Source organism: Staurois parvus, unplaced genomic scaffold (assembly GCF_062004578.1).
Source record: "Staurois parvus isolate SC_StPar_1 unplaced genomic scaffold, SC_StPar_1.0 ptg001150l, whole genome shotgun sequence".
NCBI classification, from domain to species: Eukaryota; Metazoa; Chordata; class Amphibia; order Anura; family Ranidae; genus Staurois; species Staurois parvus.
Window position 1 is genome coordinate 888,308 of NW_028318946.1, and position 20,341 is coordinate 908,648.

Sequence of the window (20,341 nt, forward strand, 5' to 3'; positions counted from 1 at the left end):
CACTGCTCTAGAGGAGATCTGCATGGAGGATGGGCCAACATACCAGCAACAGTGTGTGCCAACCTTGTGAAGACTTACAGGAAACGTCTGACCTCTGTCATTGCCAACAAAGGATATATAACAAAGTATTGAGAGGAACTTTTTATATTCACCAAATACTTATTTTCCACCATAATTTGCAAATTCTTTCCAGATCAGCCAATGTGATTGTCTGGATTTGTTTTCTCATTTTGTCTCTCATAGTTGAGGTCTACCTATGATGCCAATTACAGGCCTCTCTCATCTTTGTAAGTGGGAGAACTTGCACAATTGGTGGCTGACTAAATACTTTTTTGACCCACTGTATGCCAGACTTCTTTCAAAAGGGCTTGCTGGAAAACCGCATTCGACCAGCATCCGATCAGTGCTGGCAGCCCGCTGGGTTGAACAACAACTGAAAAAAAACTTCTAGTGTGTACCCTGCTTAAACATTAAATAATTCATCAAGGAATGTGCACATCGAGGAAAATGAACAGAGAAACAGGAAAGTTGCTAAAAATAATTCTTATATTTAGGATTTATAACTAAAAACAGAAAAAATAAAGGATTAGTTGTAGAATTCTCATTAAACAGAAATATATTGATACAAGAAGACAAGAAAAAAGAAACTAGATTTAATTTACTAAAGGTGTAGAGGTGGTTAGTTAACTGATGCTGCAACACAAGTGTCTATAGACCAACAGAAATTCGAGTCTGGCATTTTGGTTTGTATTTGTAAATGTAGCACCCTCCTACATAGCTAGGGAGAGCTAGATGATCGTTTTTTTAGAGGCTGAGTAGCAGCCTGGAGGAATAGTCAAAGGGGGTCAAATTTTGGTCAGGGCTAAAAGGCTCTGTAGACTATCTCTCTGGAACTTTCCCCTGATCTATAGATTTGGAGAAGTCTCTAGAATTCAGTGGGTGGGAGTGAAGAGTGCTGGTCTGCACTCTCAATGGATCCTGACCAATCCCAAAGCAGGAGGCTTCGCAAGGGGTCAGGACAGCCCCTAAGCAGCAGGAGAGTTCGGATGGAAGATGGACTGAGCAGAATGGTGCATGGAGCCTGGGAGGGGTTCCAGGAGAGGGGCCTACCTACAGGTGGAGGAGCTGGAAAGAAGGGTCTCTCAGCCTCACTGTCCCCTGAGAGAGGACAGCCTGGGAAGCAGGGAAGGAGCCAGCTCTGGAACTTTCCCCTGATCTATAGACTTGGAAAAGTCTCTAGAATTCAGTGGGCTGGAGTGAAGAGTGCTGGTCTGCACTCTCAAGGGATCCTGACCAATCCCAAAGCAGGAGGCTTCGCATGGGGTCAGGACAGCCCCTAAGCAGCAGGAGAGTTCGTGTGGAAGATGGACTGAGCAGAATGGTGCATGGAGCCTGGGAGGGGTTCCAGGAGAGGGGCCTACCTACAGGTGGAGGAGCTGGAAAGGAGGGTCTCTCAGCCTCACTGTCCCCTGGGAGAGGACAGCCTGGGAAGCAGGGAAGGAGCCAGCTCTGGAACTTTCCCCTGATCTATAGACTTGGAAAAGTCTCTGGAATTCAGTGGGCTGGAGTGAAGAGTGCTGGTCTGCACTCTCAAGGGATCCTGACCAATCCCAAAGCAGGAGGCTTCGCATGGGGTCAGGACAGCCCCTAAGCAGCAGGAGAGTTCGGGTGGAAGATGGACTAAGCAGAATGGTGCATGGAGCCTGGGAGGGGTTCCAGGAGAGGGGCCTACCTACAGATGGAGGAGCTGGAAAGAAGGGTCTCTCAGCCTCACTCTCCCCTGAGAGAGGACAGCCTGGGAAGCAGGGAAGGAGCCAGCTCTGGAACTTTCCCCTGATCTATAGATTTGGAGAAGTCTCTAGAATTCAGTGGGTGGGAGTGAAAAGTGCTGGTCTGCCCTCTCAAGGGATCCTGACCAATCCCAAAGCAGGAGGCTTCGCATGGGGTCAGGACAGCCCCTAAGCAGCAGGAGAGTTCGTGTGGAAGATGAACTAAGCAGAATGGTGCATGGAGCCTGGGAGGGGTTCCAGGAGAGGGGCCTACCTACAGGTGGAGGAGCTGGAAAGAAGGGTCTCTCAGCCTCACTGTCCCCTGAGAGAGGACAGCCTGGGAAGCAGGGAAGGAGCCAGCTCTGGAACTTTCCCCTGATCTATAGACTTGGAAAAGTCTCTAGAATTCAGTGGGCTGGAGTGAAGAGTGCTGGTCTGCACTCTCAAGGGATCCTGACCAATCCCAAAGCAGGAGGCTTCGCATGGGGTCAGGACAGCCCCTAAGATGCAGGAGAGTTCGGGTGGAAGATGGACTGAGCAGAATGGAGCATGGAGCCTGGGAGGGGTTCCAGGAGAGGGGCCTACCTACAGGTGGAGGAGCTGGAAAGGAGGGTCTCTCAGCCTCTCTGTCCCCTGAGAGAGGACATCCTGGAAAGAAGGGAAGGAGCCAGCCCAGCATGAAGCCTGAAAGCAGCCACCAACTCACAAGCTTGCAGGAGAAACTTGGTGAGTAAGCCCACACCCCCTGGGCCAGATAAGGGGAAAGGGCGTTTGGGTGGGAAACCTGACTAGCCCCCATCTGGGACCGCTTTCATTTAAAGTGGTAGCTTCTGGGACTTCTTGGCCAGGGATTCCCTCAGGCAGCTGAGTGAAGAGGAGGTACATGAGGAGAGGAGAGAGAGAGAAGGGGAAGAGAGAGAAGGGGAAGAGAGAGGAGAAGAGAGAGAAGGAGAAGAGAGAGAAGGAGAGAAGGAGAGGAGATGAGAAGGAGAGAAGGAGAGGAGGAGAGGAGGAGAGAAGGAGAGGAGGAGAGAAGGAGAAAAGGAGAGAGGGGGAGAGCATCATATATACACACACTCATTGAACTATCTCGCTCTCTCATTGGGGGGGAGGAGAGGCGCCCAATTTTTGTGTTGCCTAGTGCAACACAAAATCTAAATACACCACCCTCCTCACACACCAGGAAGAGTTACTTGTTGCACACTCTTTACTTCTTAACAATAAAGGTTAGCTGTGATGTCCACTCCTTGATCATCACCCAGACGTTTAACTCAATGTTTCCCCATTCTTGTGAATAAACCATGATGACACATAACTGTAAAGCTCTTCTTCCCACTTTATGTAAACGACATAAAGCAACTTCTCCCTTAAACAAGAACTGAATCCTTTAACTCAATTGAGGTATTATATTTTAAGGAATAGTTCTTTTACATAAAGGACTGTACAGTATATATTTATTTCAGGTACTTATATAGCACTGCCAATTTACAAAGCGCTTTACATATATATTGTACATTCACATCAGTCCCTAACCCTCAAGGGGTGTACAATCTAAGGTCCCTAACCCTCAAGGGGCGTACAATCTAAGGTCCCTAACCCTCAAGGGGCGTACAATCTAAGGTCCCTAACCCTCAAGGGGAGTACAATCTAAGGTCCCTAACCCTCAAGGGGCGTACAATCTAAGGTCCCTAACCCTCAAGGGGCGTACAATCTAAGGTCCCTAACCCTCAAGGGGTGTACAATCTAAGGTCCCTAACCCTCAAGGGGTGTACAATCTAAGGTCCCTAACCCTCAAGGGGAGTACAATCTAAGGTCCCTAACCCTCAAGGCGCGTACAAGCTAAGGTCCCTAACCCTCAAGGGGTGTACAATCTAAGGTCCCTAACCCCCGAGGAGCGTACAATCTAAGGTCCCCAACTCACATTCATACATACACATATAAGTGCCAATTTAGACAGGAGCCAATTTACCTACCAGCATGTCTTTGGAGTGTGGGAGGAAACCAGAGTACCTAGAGGAAACCCACGCAGGCACAGAGAGAACATGGAAACTTCAGGTAGGTGGTGCAGTGGCTGGGATTCGAACCAACAACCCGAGCATTGCCAGGTGGAAGTGCTAACCAAAAATATTGCCCCCCCCTGCATTTCTGTCAGATAATTCCCCACTTTACCCAGAAAATCATTGCAATGACAAAATGCTTCTGCATTCTCATGTTTATTCCTTTTGATTGTATTGGTGACACAAAAAAAGTGGAGAAACAAAAACGCCAAATCTGACACATTCCACGCAGAACCCCCAGAATGGACTGGACAAAATGAGTGGTACCTTCTCAAAATTGTAAGAAATAATTGCATTCAAAGTTTGTGATGCTCCTGTATTTGTCATTAAACTCCCCTGTATCCATGTCCAGGTGCTGACAATATAGAACTCACACCGGCAACCTGTTAAAATGGTGAAAAAGTGACTCAACCTTTCTGTTGGGTGTCTCTGTGGGCCACATGGAGCATGAAGAAGAGCAGCAAAGAATTGTCTGAGGATTTGAGAAAAAAAATTGTGGCAAGGCATGGACAATTTCAAGGTTACAAGTCCATCTCTAGAAATCTTAATGTTCCTGTGTCCACTGTGCGCAACATTGTCAAGAAGTTTACAGCCCATGGCACTGTAGCTAATCTCCCTGGACGTGGATGAAAAGGAAAAATTGATCAGAGATTAAATAAAAGGATTGTTCGAATGGTAGATAAAAAACCTCAATCAACTTCCAGACAAATTCAAGGTGACCTTCAGGCACAGGGTACATCTGTGTCAGTTCGCACTTTACATCACCATCTGAATGAAAAGGGAGACCCAGGAGGACCCCACTGCTGACACAGACACATAAAAAAGCCAGATTAGAGTTTGCCTGAGGAAGCCAAAATCCTTTTGGGAGAATGTGCTGTGGACATACGAAACAAAACAACAGATTTTTGATAAAGTCCATCATTCTACTGGTTTCAGGAAAAGAAATGAGACCTTTAAAGAAAAGAACGCAGTCCCTGCAGTCACCCATGGAGGGGGGTCACTGATGTTTTGGGGTTGCTTTGCTGCTTCAGGCACTGGATGTCTTGACCGTGTTGAATGGCATTATGAAATCTGAAGACTTCCAAAGATTTCTGGGGTAAAATGTAGGGCCCGGTGTCAGAAAGTTGGGTCTCCGTCAGAGGTCATGGGTCTTCCAGCAGGACGATGGCCCAAAGCACATGTTAAAAAGGCCCCAGAAATGGTTTCAGACAAAGCGCTGCAGAGGACTGAACTGGCCAGCATTGAGTCCAGATCTCAATCCCATAGAGCTCCCATGGAGGGATCTCAAAACAGCAGCTGGGAAAAGGAACCCTTCCAATCACAGAGACCTGGAGCAGTTGGTGAAAGAAGAGCGCTCCAAAATTCCAGTAGAGAGGTGGAAGAAACTCATTGACTGTTACAGGAAGCCATTGATTTCAGTTACTTTTTCAAGGGGTGTGCTACCAAATATTAAATTGAGGGTGCCAATAATTTTGTCCAGTCCATTTTTGGAGTTTTGTGTGGAATGTGTCAGATTTGGATTTTTATCTCTCCACTTTTTGAGTCACACCAATGTAGCACCCTCTAGTGTACTACTAGAATAGTGTAGTGTATTGCAGGAAAAAGCATTGTTTATGGCTCATGGTAACTGAGTCTGCGATTGAGGTGGGGTTACTGTAGGTCAGCTAGGTGACTCAACAGGTTGTGGCTCTATTGCCTTCTCCTGGCTCTGGAGGGCCATGGAACCTTCCAGAAGTCAATAAGCTGGAAGGGGTGTAGACCTAATCTGCATGTTAATGGGAGTCTGGCCAATCCCAGGTTTGGAGGCCCTGGTAGAGTGGTAGACCAGCCCATAAATATGGGAGGGTCAGGCTGACAGGCGAGTCAGGTGGAAGATGTAGTGCTGAGGAGACTGTTGGTGCCTGGGAGGGGTTCCCTAGGTCTGGGAGGAGCCAGGCTCCAGGTAGCGCAGCCATCCAACTGCTTTCACCTGACAAGCAGGAGCGCTTGTCAGTTTTATACACAATCTCGGTGGTTGAAGCCACTGGATTGTGTGTAAAACTCCCCACAGTCAGGTGCGTAAGAAATACAATGTATATAAAGAGTGCAGCGCTTATAAACAACAGGTGAACAAAAGAGAACAGTAAAGTCCTTAATAATAGAATTATAGAATAGTCCAGCAAATATATAGATGAATATAAAAAATTGAGGTGACTTGGGTATCCGTGTGGTAGTGGTAATGAAATGCGCACTCACCGGACGCGCATATTAAATGCGCCTTATGTGTGATTATCCTGATGCTAGGTAAGAGGTGGTCCTCCCTCTATGGGGTCTGAGGTAGGTGGTCCTCTTCCTCAAAGGAACGCGTCAGGAGGATCCACACCACGCCGTGACGTCACGCCGCCGGAGCAACGTGGAGCTCCGGCGGCCATTTTAACATACCAGCTGGTCAGTGCTTTTTCAACCTACTGTCTGCAACGATTTTTACCTAATTTACCCAGATGTACTCTGATGTATCTTTAATAATAAAAGCCTTCACAACCTGCTACACTATGGGAGTGTTTTTGTCACCCCCTGGGGGAGTGTTCTAGTACACAGATCCACTCTAAGGAAGGAATACCACCCACTACCCAGACTATCCGGAGGGACAGCACCCATCAGGTTTACACAGGGGGACCCCTTTGAGGAAGAGGACCACCTATGTCGGACCCCATAGAGGGAGGACCACCTATTACCTAGCATCAGGATAATCACACATAAGGCGCATTTAATATGCGCGTCCGGTGAGTGCGCATTTCATTACCACTACCACACGGATACCCAAGTCACCTCAATTTTTTATATTCATCTATATATTTGCTGGACTATTCTATAATTCTTTTATTAAGGACTTTACTGTTCTCTTTTGTTCACCTGTTGTTTATAAGCGCTGCACTCTTCATATACATTGTCTTCTCCATAGGTCATTGGTACCGTTTTTCTGTGCATAGCACCTTGTTGAATATTACTAAGGCGCTTATACTACTTTTTATACTGTAAGAAATATAGACCTAGCAGCGAACGGGCTAAATAAACACTGCTTATTTCCAACACTCAGTATGGCACCAAATCTATGGTGGTGTCAGCTTGGTCCATAAAGTGTTGATGAAAACATAAATATTACATCAAATGATTACTGGCAAGTTTTGCCCAGAGAAGGCTTCTTAAGGGAAATAGGGATTTTTTTGTTCTGCCCAATCCTCAAATGTTAGGGTTACACCCGTCCGTGTATGAATGACAATGGATGTAGTAAGTGAACCACAAATAAGTTATCCAAGTGTAGCACAGCCACCCTAGATATGTAAATCCAATAATGAGCTATGCAGTCCTTGCTCCTTGGTTAAAAAAAATCTGTAAGGCCTCATCCTGCAAAACAGCCTTCAGGGTGCCCTTTGAAGGCATGGCTGACGACAAGAATCAGTAGTAGCATGTAAACTGATGAAGTAGGTGATACCAACCCTGAGTATTGTATTCAAAAACAGTATAAAAAAAGTTCTACCCACAATCAGGTGAATTCTAGACAAAAATGGCATCAGGAATCTAAACCGATTAGGCAGTAATTCATATTAATCAACTAGATTTCTTCACCTCACCACATTGGACAGGTCATGGGGAAAGGTGAACTTTGATTGGTTGCCCTCACTTATTAAAAATTAAATACCGCACTTTGTCTTATCAGCCTACGAGCTAAATCATTTATCAAGGAATGTGAAGAAAGCGAACAATGAAACAGGATAGTGACTACAATTGATTTTTTACCTCGCATTCTTCGTCTATAGGTTTCTTTATCTAAAAATAAAAATAATAAAGGATTAGCTGTAGAAGCATCAGTAAAGAGAAATACTGTATAAACTATGTTTGTTAGTAAATCACCCTCTAAGGCAGTGGTTCTCAACCTGTGGGTCACGACCCCTTTGGGGGTCGAACGACCCTTTCACAGGGGTCCCCTAAGACCATCAGAAAACACATATTTCCGATGTGTAAAGAGCAGCTACTGTGTAGAAAGCAGCTGCTGTGTTGAAAGCAGCTACTCTGTTAAAAGCAGCTACTGTGTTGAAAGCAGCAGTATTGGAGGTAAAACGACACTCATGAATTATAATTACTGGGTAAATAATTTTATGGTTGGTGTCATGGAAATTTTGTATTGTTGGTTGAACTTTAAATGTGTCATATATGAGTGTTATTCATATGTCTCTCGTGTGGCTTAATTAAAGCTCTGAAGGCTGCAATTGGGCCATGCGCATGTACAATGTATGTATTACAGTACTCAGCTCGGTAATGGATGAGATGGCAGATCTGCGCTTATAGACCGGCGTGTATACCACCACGGCCTGTATCCACATATCAGCAGCATAGTACCACATGGACTTCGTGCCGCAAGGCGCCAAGCAGTACGAACCCCGCGTGAAGGCTTATGCATATCTTACAACCCATTACCAATTTGAAACTGTATCTGGATGGATGTGTTTTAATAAAGATCGTATCGGGCCCATCCAGGTACAGACTGGTGTTCCCAGGGAATGCTTGTACAAGGAATTTGCATACCAATAGGAGCTAGTAGGACAGGAAGTCTGCTGACCTCAGAGGGCTCATGGGGGGAAGGGGAGGAAGTCTGCTGACATCAGAGGGCTCATGGGGGAGGACCAGTGATAGACAATAGGAAAGACTATGCTCCAATCGGAATGTACATCCTGTGTATAGGCACTCCCCATTGCATTGTTCGGTGGGAGGGGATTGACTTTATTCATGTGGGGGGCATGTGTGTGCTTGTAATAAAACCGAGGGCTGAGTCTGAAGCCGGGCGCTATGTGAATTCCAACATCATCCTGAGATTGTCGTGTGATCATTCTAGGGTAACGGAGCTCCATCCCCCACATTTCAACAGAAGCTAACCCAGTTGGATGGGCAGGAATCGTGTAGTTTAGCTGCAGTCGTGGTAAGCAAGATTCGCACAGCTTTATGGGGGATTTCTGCGCATCCAACTGCGAGTACTCACGGTAAGGAGAAATTCGTTAAAGCGAATTTCCAAGACATTGGGGGTCACCACAACATGAGGAACTGTATTAAAGGGTCACGGCATTAGGAAGGTTGAGAACCACTGATCTAAGGGCTACAGTGAGATACTACAAGCCATAACAGTACTATGGTCATGACAAGGAAAGGTGAATTTTGATTGGTTACTCTCAATGATTAAGAACCAAATACCACACTTTGTCTTGCCAGCCTACACATTAAATAATTTACCAAGGAACATGCTTGCCAAGGAAAATGAACGCTGAAACAGAAATAATTAAGTTGCAGCTGTCAGGGCTCCGGGTGTGACCAGAGGTATGTGAACTGACGCAGGGAAACGCAGGCTTCAGATATGTTATAAACAATATCATTTATTAATACTAACAATACAAAACGCAGTGCAATACTAAAACATAACACAGTGCAAACGAACCAAACCACCCACAGATAACAATACATACAATGCAAGCGTGGTCAGGCAGGCCGGGTCAATAACAATCGGGCAGGTAGGAACAGGAGGAGCAGGCAGAGAGTAGTCAGGTCACGAGCCGGGTATAGCAACTAATGGGCAGGTAGGTCCAGGGGGTCAGGCAGAGAATGGTCGGGGTCACAAGCCAGGGATCAAGCAGGAGAAGTCAGCAGAGGTCAGGATCAGGCAGGGTTGGCAACGAGTCAGTCAGGCAGGAACAGGAACAGAAACAGGAATGCAGGTAACAAGATACAGGGGCCCATGGAAAAACACACACCAAGGCACAGACTGCAGGTCTGGCCATCCCTTAAATACACCTGCAATCAGCCTCAGGTGTTTGGCTGACTGCAGGGTTGAGTCTCTGATTGCTGAGAGCACCCGCTGGCCAGCCCTAGTACTGCAGCCCACAAGGCAGGTGAGTCCCACCATTATTGGCAAGTCCATTCCTGACAGCAGCATTCTCACTAAACATCCTCAGGGGGAGTGACTGGAGGCATCATGCAGTGACGGCACTGTATACTGTATGTGGCTGAGGCTACAAATGGTCCATACAGCGCTGAGAGCTGCTGCATGTCTTAGAGAAGTCAATTCTTCATTTGGACCACCTCGGTCCAAACAAACTATTTAAATTTCACAAAAAGCGGGAAATAAATAGTGATTTAACAAGAAATATGCACATTGAAGAAAATGAAAAGTGAAACAGCATTAATTACTAAAATATTTTTTACCTCATAAGCGTTTTGTTTTGTTTTTTTCATCTAAAAACAGAAATAAAAGAGAGTTAGTTGTAGAATTCTCGATAAGCGGAAATATATGGATGCAATCAGGGGGTTTCAAAGAGCAAGAGAGAAGAGACTGGAGTTCATTTACTAAAGCTTTGGTTGCCATTAGCTAAAGTTTGGTTCACTGTAAAAACCCAATCAAGGTAAATTAGAAATACAAAGGTTGATATGCTACTTTACATATTGGGAACTTACCTAGTCGGGGTAAAGGGACGGTGTTTGCACATGGCTCCCCCCACATGGTAGTGTCCAGAGATGGCAATTGGCCATTCAGGCCTGGCCACTGTCACCTTAGTAGTGGTCATTTGCTTCTTTGTACCCAGTAGTGCCTGGCATTAAAAGACTCTACTGGTGCAGAAGGTGGTGGGGTATGGGTTGGCTCATTAAATAATCCACCTGGCGGGTGGTGATCCATTTGCAGACACTTTCACTATTTCCTGAATTTACAAAGTGGCAACATCTCTAACCTCATTATTCCCGCGGAAAAACAAACCTTGACACTTCAACCCGGTTTTGCAACTTTTGCATGTGTTTTATAAAACTGTACGTCTTTGCAACTATATGGAGCTCTAAAAAATTGCTGTATGACTACCTCAAGCATTTATACACCCATCAAGAAATGCCCGTAGCGAAATAAAGAAAATAATAGCGCAGGGCATACATGACTAGGCCCAGAGTGGGGGAAGGAAGAGCAGAAAGGGTTAAGGTAGCTCCAGGAGGATTTGTTTTGATAGTGGGGGGTAGCTGATTGGTAGAGGTTGGTGTAGGTGGGGTTTTGCTGCACCTTAGGGTGGGAGGTTCTGTGAGGGGGCATCAGTTAGCTGGACAGCAAGAGTGTGAGCTTCCCTCCCGCCCTCCCTGTTTGGGTGAGTTTTGGGTCCCTCCAGGTAGAGGGGGGGATTATGTTGGTTCATGGGCGGTTGTTGGTCTTTGGAGGCGGTTCTTCTTTGGAAGGTAAACAACAATGGTGTGGGACCCATCCGTGGTATGGGATGCCCGAGGACATTCCCAGTTAACCGAGGTTTAACTGGAAGGTGGTGGTGCTGCACTGCGGACGGTATGGTTGTCTCCGAGCTGGTTGGTTGCGGCTGGAGGCCTAGTGTATATGGTTGTCCGCAGGTGCATTTCGGATCGTTTTGGGGTGCCTTTGAAGACCAACAACAATTCTGTGGGTTTCTGTTATAAGGAATGGTTGGTGGCGGTTGTTGGTCTTTGGAGGCGGTTCTTATTTGGAAGGTAAACAACAATGGTGTGGGACCCATCCGTGGTATGGGATGCCCGGGGACATTCCCAGTTAACCAAGGTTTAACTGGAATTTGGTGGTGCTGCACTGCGGACGGTATGGTTGTCTCCGAGCTGGTTGGTTGCGGCTGGAGGCCTAGTGTATATGGTTGTCCGCAGGTGCATTTCGGATCGTTTTGGGGTGCCTTCGAAGACCAACAACAATTCTGTGGGTTTCTGTTATAAGGAATGGTTGGTGTATTGTAACTTGAGTTGTTAATAAAAGGCCATGTTGGCCATTTACTCCAAAATTGGTGTTATGTCTTTTGTTAGTATAATTGGTTAAGGGGAAGGGGGTTGGTGCGGAACGGTAATGGTGGTAATGGGGAAGTGGACGAGCCTATCTCTGGTGCAATAGTCACGTATAATCCCTAATATGTCTATTGCCTGCGATCCTCAGAAAAATCTAATGGCCATGATATAGCATTTTCCTGAAATTTCTCAATCAGGAAAATACAGCTTTATGGCTGCAAGGCCCACCATTGTCCAGCACAGGGGCGGACTGACAACTCATGGGGCCCCCGGGCAATTGGGGATCATGGGGCCCCTGTGTCCTTGCCCACACTCAAAACACACCCAAAAAAGCCTATAAAAAGGTACCAGGGGCATTTTATGGGGCCCCCTACTGACCCCGGACCCTCGGGCAGTGCCTGAGTACTCGAATGGTCAGTCCGCACCTGGTCCTGCACATTGGCACTTTGACGCACTTATCCACTTCCTCTGTTTTTGTTGTGTGTCACTTGCACTTTTTTCACAGCACTGTATGCGTTTTCTCATTTCCCGACTAGTAGGGTGTAGGTCCTCAGACGTGCCCCGAAGGTCTTGGAGGGGAGGACACATGGCCATTTGGCCAGGTTCTCCCCCTTGCCCAGGGTCTTCTTCAGGGAGGCCCCACCTAGTACTTGGGCTGGCCTTGCTTTGGCAGGCCTTCCGAAGGAAGGGGTCAGCCTGGTTTTGGCCGGGTGGACCAGTGAGCACCCCAGTCCTTGTCAAGAGCCTCCCAGTGGATCAGGGCCAAGGTCCTTTCTCTTTGGAGAAGGGCCATATGTACAGTCTGTGCACTTTTTTAAGTGCTTCAATTTTTTTTATGCACTGGGTGTTTTGTTTTGTGAGTGTGTTTCACTACACCATGGCTATATGGCCACTAAGCAGAGCTGGCAATCATAGGAAATAAAATCTATCATACAGACTATGGTGATGATTCGCCATCAGATGACGTCAATGGACAAAACATGTCAGGCATGCCAGAACTGGGGTTTGTAATACCTCTTCCATTGTTTTAAAGAAACCTGAGTTTTGATTCTCTGGTTTTATTTTTGTTTTAAACCTCCCGTGTATCAAGTTCCTACCCCATATACTGGAGGAGAGGTGGAAAGTCCCTGGTGATCTGAAGCCGCATTCCTGTGGAGCTTGTGAGTGATCAGAGAACTAGAAGGAGAAAAAGCACTTTTGTAATTGGGGATTACCTGGGAACTGAAATGGTCGGCAGGCAGTTAATGTGCTTTTTTGCATATTATACAGAGTGATTGGCCGCTCGTGTCTGACCACCGTCACATTGGTAGGGGTCCCGTGATCCCACATACCCAGTAGCCCTTGGCAGTTAGCAAGGGTTCTGCCAATGTAGGAATGCGGTGGGGTATGGGTTGGGTTATGGGCTGTGTAGGTATCCATGACGGGGGTGGGCCATGTGCAGACATTGTTACTCCGCCCTAAATGAGCAAAATTACTGCATCTCTTTAACGTCATAATGCTGAAGGAAAAACAAATCTTTATGCCTGAACTCAGCTTTGGAACTTTCTTAGAGAAGTCAGTTCTTTATTTGGACCACCTCGGTCCAAACAAACTATTTACATTTCACAAAAAACGGGAAATCAACAGTAATTTAACGAGAAATATGCACGTTGAATAAAATGAAAAGTGAAATTACTAAAATATTTTTTACCTCATAAGCGGTTTGTTTTCTTTTTTTCATCTAAAAACAGAAATAAGAAAGATATTAGTTGTAGAATTCTTGCGAAGCGGAAATATATGGATGCAATCGGGGTTTTCCAAGAACAAGAGAGAAGAGACTGGAGTTCATTTACTAAAGCTTTGGTTGCCATTAGCTAAAGTTTGGTTCACTTTAAAAACCCAATCAAGGTAAATTAGAAATACAAAGCTTGATATGCTACTTTACATATTGGGAACTTACCTAGTCGGGGTAAAGTGACGGTTCCTGCACGTAGCATGTGACAGTGCTCAGAGCTGGTGATTGGTGATTCAGGACTGACCACTTTCGTATTAGTTGTGGTCATGTGCTTCCTCATACCCAGTAGATCCTGGCAGTTAAGAGCTTTGCCGGTGCAGGAAAGTGGCAGCATATGGGTTGGTTTGGTAGGTATACCCACCTGTTGGGTGGGCTATGTGAAAATACGGTCACTTTTCCCTGAATATGCAAAATTATAGTGTCTCTTTAACCACTTGAGCTCCTGAGGATTTACCCCCCTTAATGACCACGCCTTTTTTTGCTGTTTGGCGCTGCACTAATTAAAATGATAATTGCGCGGTCATGCAATGCTGTACCGAAACGAAATTTACGTCCTTTTTTTCACACAAATAGAGCTTTCTTTTGGTGGTATTTTAACACCTGTGCGCTTTTTATTTTTTGCGCTATAAACAAAAAAAACACAAAAATTTTGAAAAACAACAATATTTTCTACTTTCAGCTATAAAAAATATATCGTAAACTCAAAGATAGTCATAAATTTAAGCCAAAATGTATTCTGCTCCATGTCTTTGGTAAAAAAATCCCAATAAGTGTATATTGATTGCTTTGTGTGAAAGTCATAGCGTCTACAAACTATGGTATAGATACTGCAATTTGTGCCTTTTTTTGCTATACAGCGCTGCACTAATTCAAATGATAATTGCGCGGTCATGCAATGCTGCACCCAAACGAAATTTACGTCCTTTTATTCACACAAATAGAGCTTTCTTTTGATGGTATTTTAACACCTGTGCACTTTTTATTTTTTGTGCTATAAACAAAAAAATACACAAAAACTTTGAAAAAAAACAATATTTTCTACTTTCAGCTATAAAAAATATATCGTAAACTCAAAGTTAGTCATAAATTTAAGCCAAAATGTATTCTGCTCCATGTCTTTGGTAAAAAAAAATCCAGTGCATTAGCGGGCAAACTGGCGCTATATGGGAGGGGTGCTAAAACTATCGGAAGTCACCAGTGACGCTAATTTCAGTGATCAGTAAACATCTGTTCACTGTAATCAATGACACTGGTGACAGGGCAGTGAAGGGGGATAACTCGGGGGGGGGGGGCGATCAAGGGGTTAGACGGGATTACTGGTGTATTAGCGGGAAATCTGGCGCTATCTGGGAGGGGCGCTAACACTATCGGAAGTCGCCAGCGACACTGATACAGTGATCAGTAAAAATCGGTTCACTGATCAGTGACACTGGTGACAGGGCAGTGAAGGGGTTAACGGGGGGGGGGGGGGGCGATCAAGGGGTTAAACAGGATTACTGGTGTACTGGCGGGTAATCTGGCGCTATCTGGGAGGGGCGCTAACACTATCGGAAGTCGCCAGAGACACTGATACAGTGCTCAGTAAAAATCGGTTCACTGATCAGTGACACTGGTGACAGGGCAGTGAAGGGGTTAACTGGGGGAGGGGGGGCGATCAGGGGGTTAAATGTGACCTAAGTGTGTTCTAACTGTAAATGTGTAGTGTTTTACTCACTTTTACTGTTTCTTCTTCTCTGTCTGGAACGGAATGTGTCCAGGCAGAGAAGAATGACATCATATCCTGTCCTGTGTAAATGTCAACACAGGACAGGATAGGACAGGGACCGATCATCTGATTTCAGCCAGACATCACTGGCTGAAATCTAATGAATGATCCCTCCGTGATCGAATGGTGTCACCCGCGGGTCGGCAGGAGCCCCCTGCCGGCGAAAACGTCGGGAGCGCGGAACCCGTTTTAAAACGTGGTTTTGCGCCTGAGTGCCGCCCTGCACACGTATCTATACAGTGGCAGGGCAGCAAGCGGTTAACCCCTTAATCCCAAAGAAAAACAAATCCTAACGCCTGAAGTCAATTTGGCACTTTTGGCATGTGTTAGTAATTCTCTACTTATCCAAACTACTACTTTCCAAGCACTTGGGGGAAAAATTATAAAAGTTTTGCTGTGCAAATTCCTCAGGCATTCACACAGCCATCAAAAATAATTCCTGGAATTTTCCTAATATATTTATTTCTTATAGTCGTCAGCTCCATCTAGGAGCTCCAATTGGGCCTTGGTGGTGCCTGAACATTGTAACTCCTCACAGCTACTATTGCTGGGCGCAGGAATGGGCCCTGCGGTTAAAAATCGTGTGCAATTAGAGAAAAATGGTGAAAAATTGAAATTCTATGCATCTGTCAAAAAGATGCAGAAAAATTGGGCCTTGGGTGTTGGTGGTGCCTGAACTCTGTAAACCCTCATAGTTACTCTTGTTGGGCGCAGGAATGGGCCCTGTAGTTAAAAAAATAACAATTACAGAAAAATGATCCAAAATTTGAAGTTACATGCGCCTGTTAAACAGGTGCTGAAAAATTGGGCCTTGGATGTTGGTGGTGCCCTAAACCAAAACAATTGTTGAAAGCTAGCAAAATCAGGATTCAGGAATAGGATGGGCAGCATAAGAACCTGGAAAAAGTACAGAGAAGGGCAACCAAACTGATACGAGGCATGGAGGAGATCAGCTATGAGGAAAGATTAGAGGAACTGAATGTATTCTCTCTGGAGAAGAGGAGATTAAGGGGGGGATATGATCTCCATGTATAATACATAAGGGGGGATATGATCTCCATGTATAATACATAAGGGGGGATATGATCTCCATGTATAATACATAAGGGGGGATATGATCACCATGTATAATACATAAGGGGGGATATGATCACCATGTATAATACATAAGGGGGGATATGATCACCATGTATAATACATAAGGGGGGGATATGATCTCCATGTATAATACATAAGGGGGATATGATCACCATGTATAATACATAAGGGGGGATATGATCTCCATGTATAATACATAAGGGGGGATATGATCTCCATGTATAATACATAAGGGAGGGTATGATCTCCATGTATAATACATAAGGGGGGATATGATCTCCATGTATAATACATAAGGGGGGGATATGATCACCATGTATAATACATAAGGGGGGATATGATCTCCATGTATAATACATAAGGGGGATATGATCTCCATGTATAATACATAAGGGAGGATATGATCTCCATGTATAATACATAAGGGGGGATATGATCTCTATGTATAATACATAAGGGGGATATGATCACCATGTATAATACATAAGAGGGGATATGATCTCCATGTACAGTATAATACATAAGGGGGGATATGATCTCCATGTATAATACATAAGGGAGGGTATGATCTCCATGTATAATACATAAGGGGGGATATGATCTCCATGTATAATACATAAGGGGGGGATATGATCACCATGTATAATACATAAGGGGGGATATGATCTCCATGTATAATACATAAGGGGGATATGATCTCCATGTATAATACATAAGGGAGGATATGATCTCCATGTATAATACATAAGGGGGGATATGATCTCTATGTATAATACATAAGGGGGATATGATCTCCATGTATAATACATAAGGGGGGATATGATCTCCATGTATAATACATAAGGGGGGATATGATCTCCATGTATAATACATAAGGGGGGATATGATCTCCATGTATAATACATAAGGGGGGATATGATCTCCATGTATAATACATAAGGGGGGATATGATCTCCATGTATAATACATAAGGGGGGATATGATCTCCATGTATAATACATAAGGGGGGATATGATCTCCATGTATAATACATAAGGGGGATATGATCTCCATGTATAATACATAAGGGAGGATATGATCTCCATGTATAATACATAAGGGGGGATATGATCTCCGTGTATAATACATAAGGGGGGGATATGATCACCATGTATAATACATAAGGGGGGATATGATCACCATGTATAATACATAAGGGGGGGGGATATGATCTCCATGTATAATACATAAGGGGGGATATGATCTCCATGTATAATACATAAGGGGGGATATGATCTCCATGTATAATACATAAGGGGGGGTATGATCACCATGTATAATACATAAGGGGGGGATATGATCTCCATGTATAATACATAAGGGGGGGGGGTATGATCTCCATGTATAATACATAACGGGGGGGATATGATCTCCATGTATAATACATAAGGGGGGATATGATCTCTATGTATAATACATAAGGGGGGATATGATCTCCGTGTATAATACATAAGGGGGGATATGATCTCCATGTATAATGCATAAGGGGGGATATGATCAACATGATTAATACATAAGGGGGGGTATGATCACCATGTATAATACATAAGGGGGATATGATCTCCATGTATAATACATAAGGGGGGATATGATCTCCATGTATAATACATAAGGGGGGGATATGATCTCCATGTATAATACATAAGGGGGGGATATGATCTCCATGTATAATACATAAGGGGGGATATGATCTCCATGTATAATACATAAGGGGGGATATGATCTCCATGTATAATACATAAGGGGGGGATATGATCTCCATGTATAATACATAAGGGGGATATGATCTCCATGTATAATACATAAGGGGGGGATATGATCTCCATGTATAATACATAAGGGGGATATGATCACCATGCATAATACATAAGGGGGGATATGATCTCCATGTATAATACATAAGGGGGATATGATCACCATGTATAATACATAAGGGGGGATATGATCTCCATGTATAATACATAAGGGGGGATATGATCTCCATGTATAATACATAAGGGGGGATATGATCTCCATGTATAATATATAAGGGGGGATATGATCTCCATGTATAATACATAAGGGGGGATATGATCTCCATGTATAATACATAAGGGGGGATATGATCTCCATGTATAATACATAAGGGGGGATATGATCTCCATGTATAATACATAAGGGGGGATATGATCTCCATGTATAATACATAACGGGGGATATGATCACCATGTATAATACATAAGGGGGGATATGATCACCATGTATAATACATAAGGGGGGGATATGATCTCCATGTATAATACATAAGGGGGATATGATCTCCATGTATAATACATAAGGGGGGATATGATCTCCATGTATAATACATAAGGGGGGATATGATCTCCATGTATAATACATAAGGGGGGATATGATCACCATGTATAATACATAAGGGGGGGTATGATCTCCATGTATAATACATAAGGGGGGATATGATCTCCATGTATAATACATAAGGGGGGATATGATCTCCATGTATAATAGAGTTATTCACCCTGAGGTCATCACAGAGGACAAGGGGGCGCTCTTTACATCTGGAGGAAAAGAAATGTAATCTCCAAACACGGAAAGGTTTCTTCACAGTAAGAGCTGTGGAAATGTGGAATAGACTCCCTCAAGAGTTGGTTGTGGCCAGCTCAGTGGATTGCTGTAGGAAAGTCCTGGATTCTTTCTTGGATACACAGAATATAACTAGATACTATCATTTATAGGGAAAGTTGATCCAGAAAATATCTGATTGCCTCTCAGGGGATCAGGAAGGAATTTTTTTTCCCTGCAGGAGCAAATTGGATCATGCTTTGCTGGGTTTTTTGCCTTCCTCTGGATCAACTGTGGGTGTAGGATTATAACTTTTTTTTTCTATGGTTGAACTGGATGAACTTTTGTCTTTTTTCAGCCAGCCTGACTATGTAACTATGTAGGCAGTCTTCAGGGGTTCCCAGATCCCTAACAAATGTAATCAGCTACATGAGCATCAGGGGGCAAGATAGTTGCTGTTGATCCAGGACTGATTAATTTTGATAAATGTCAGCTGGTCAACAGAGTCTGTGGACAGACACACTCTCTCACACAGCCATCAAAAATATTCCCTGGAATTTGCCTAATATGTTTATTTCCTATAACCCTCAGCTCCATCTAGTGTCCATAATGTGGAATTTTCCTGAAATATCTCAATCTGGAAAATACTGCATTATGATCACTAGATGGGGTTGATGGTCATAAGAAATAAAGCATGAACAACACTTCCGGTGAACATGACAGACAACAGATTGTTAACAGTTTTGGTTATAATGCTTTGGTGCTTTTTTTTTTTTTCTTTTTTGGAACATTTTTTCTTTTTTCCAATATTTTGAATATTTAACACCATATAGGAGTGGGATTTGGCTCTCATGTTCACTGGCAGTGTTGTTTATGCGCTCTCAAGGTTGAGAGAGATGTTCAGCCCTTAGATTCCAATACACAGTATATTGGGATACATTTGTGGTATATAATAAGAAATGGGGGAGGAGTTCTGGCACACAGGGGTATATAAACTCCAGTTCAGAAGGAGGAGAGAGGGGAGGGAAACAAATAGTTCATGGAGTACAAATATCACAAATATGCAAGTCTATGAAGGATAATGGCAACAACATATGTTTAATACATATAGAGGCGTACCTCGGTTTACGAACGCCTCAGTTAGCATAACTTCAGGTTTACGAATGAAAATCCATTGAAAATAATGCCTCGGTTTTTTAATCATGTCCCTGTACAGTATTTATGCCTTTAAAGTGCACTTCATAAAGAGTTTTGAATACATAAAAAACTTTTTTTGAACTTTTTTCTGACCTCTGGAATGGATTAATTGGTTTTCAATGCATTTACTAATTTTTTTTTAATCGTCCCTGTACAGTATTTATGCCTTTAAAGTGCACTTCATAAAGAGTTTTGCACAGATAAGACTTTTTTTTAACTTTTATTCCTTTAAAGTGCACTTCATAAAAGAGTTCTCAACAGATAAAAG

General features: G+C 44.0%; 1 protein-coding gene across 2 annotated transcripts in view; it reads right to left on the minus strand.

Moving 5' to 3' along the window:
* The window catches only part of LOC149439169 (uncharacterized), a 74,465-nt gene that overhangs the window by 5,490 nt on the left and 48,634 nt on the right, over nt 1-20,341 (minus strand). For both annotated transcript variants that reach the window (XM_089659354.1, XM_089659353.1), the window contains 3 exons: nt 13,332-13,361; nt 10,055-10,084; nt 7,604-7,633 (listed from right to left, as the gene is read on the minus strand). In XM_089659354.1, the coding sequence (XP_089515480.1) occupies nt 7,604-7,633; nt 10,055-10,084; nt 13,332-13,361 (90 nt within the window). The remainder of the gene's footprint in view (nt 1-7,603; nt 7,634-10,054; nt 10,085-13,331; nt 13,362-20,341) is intronic.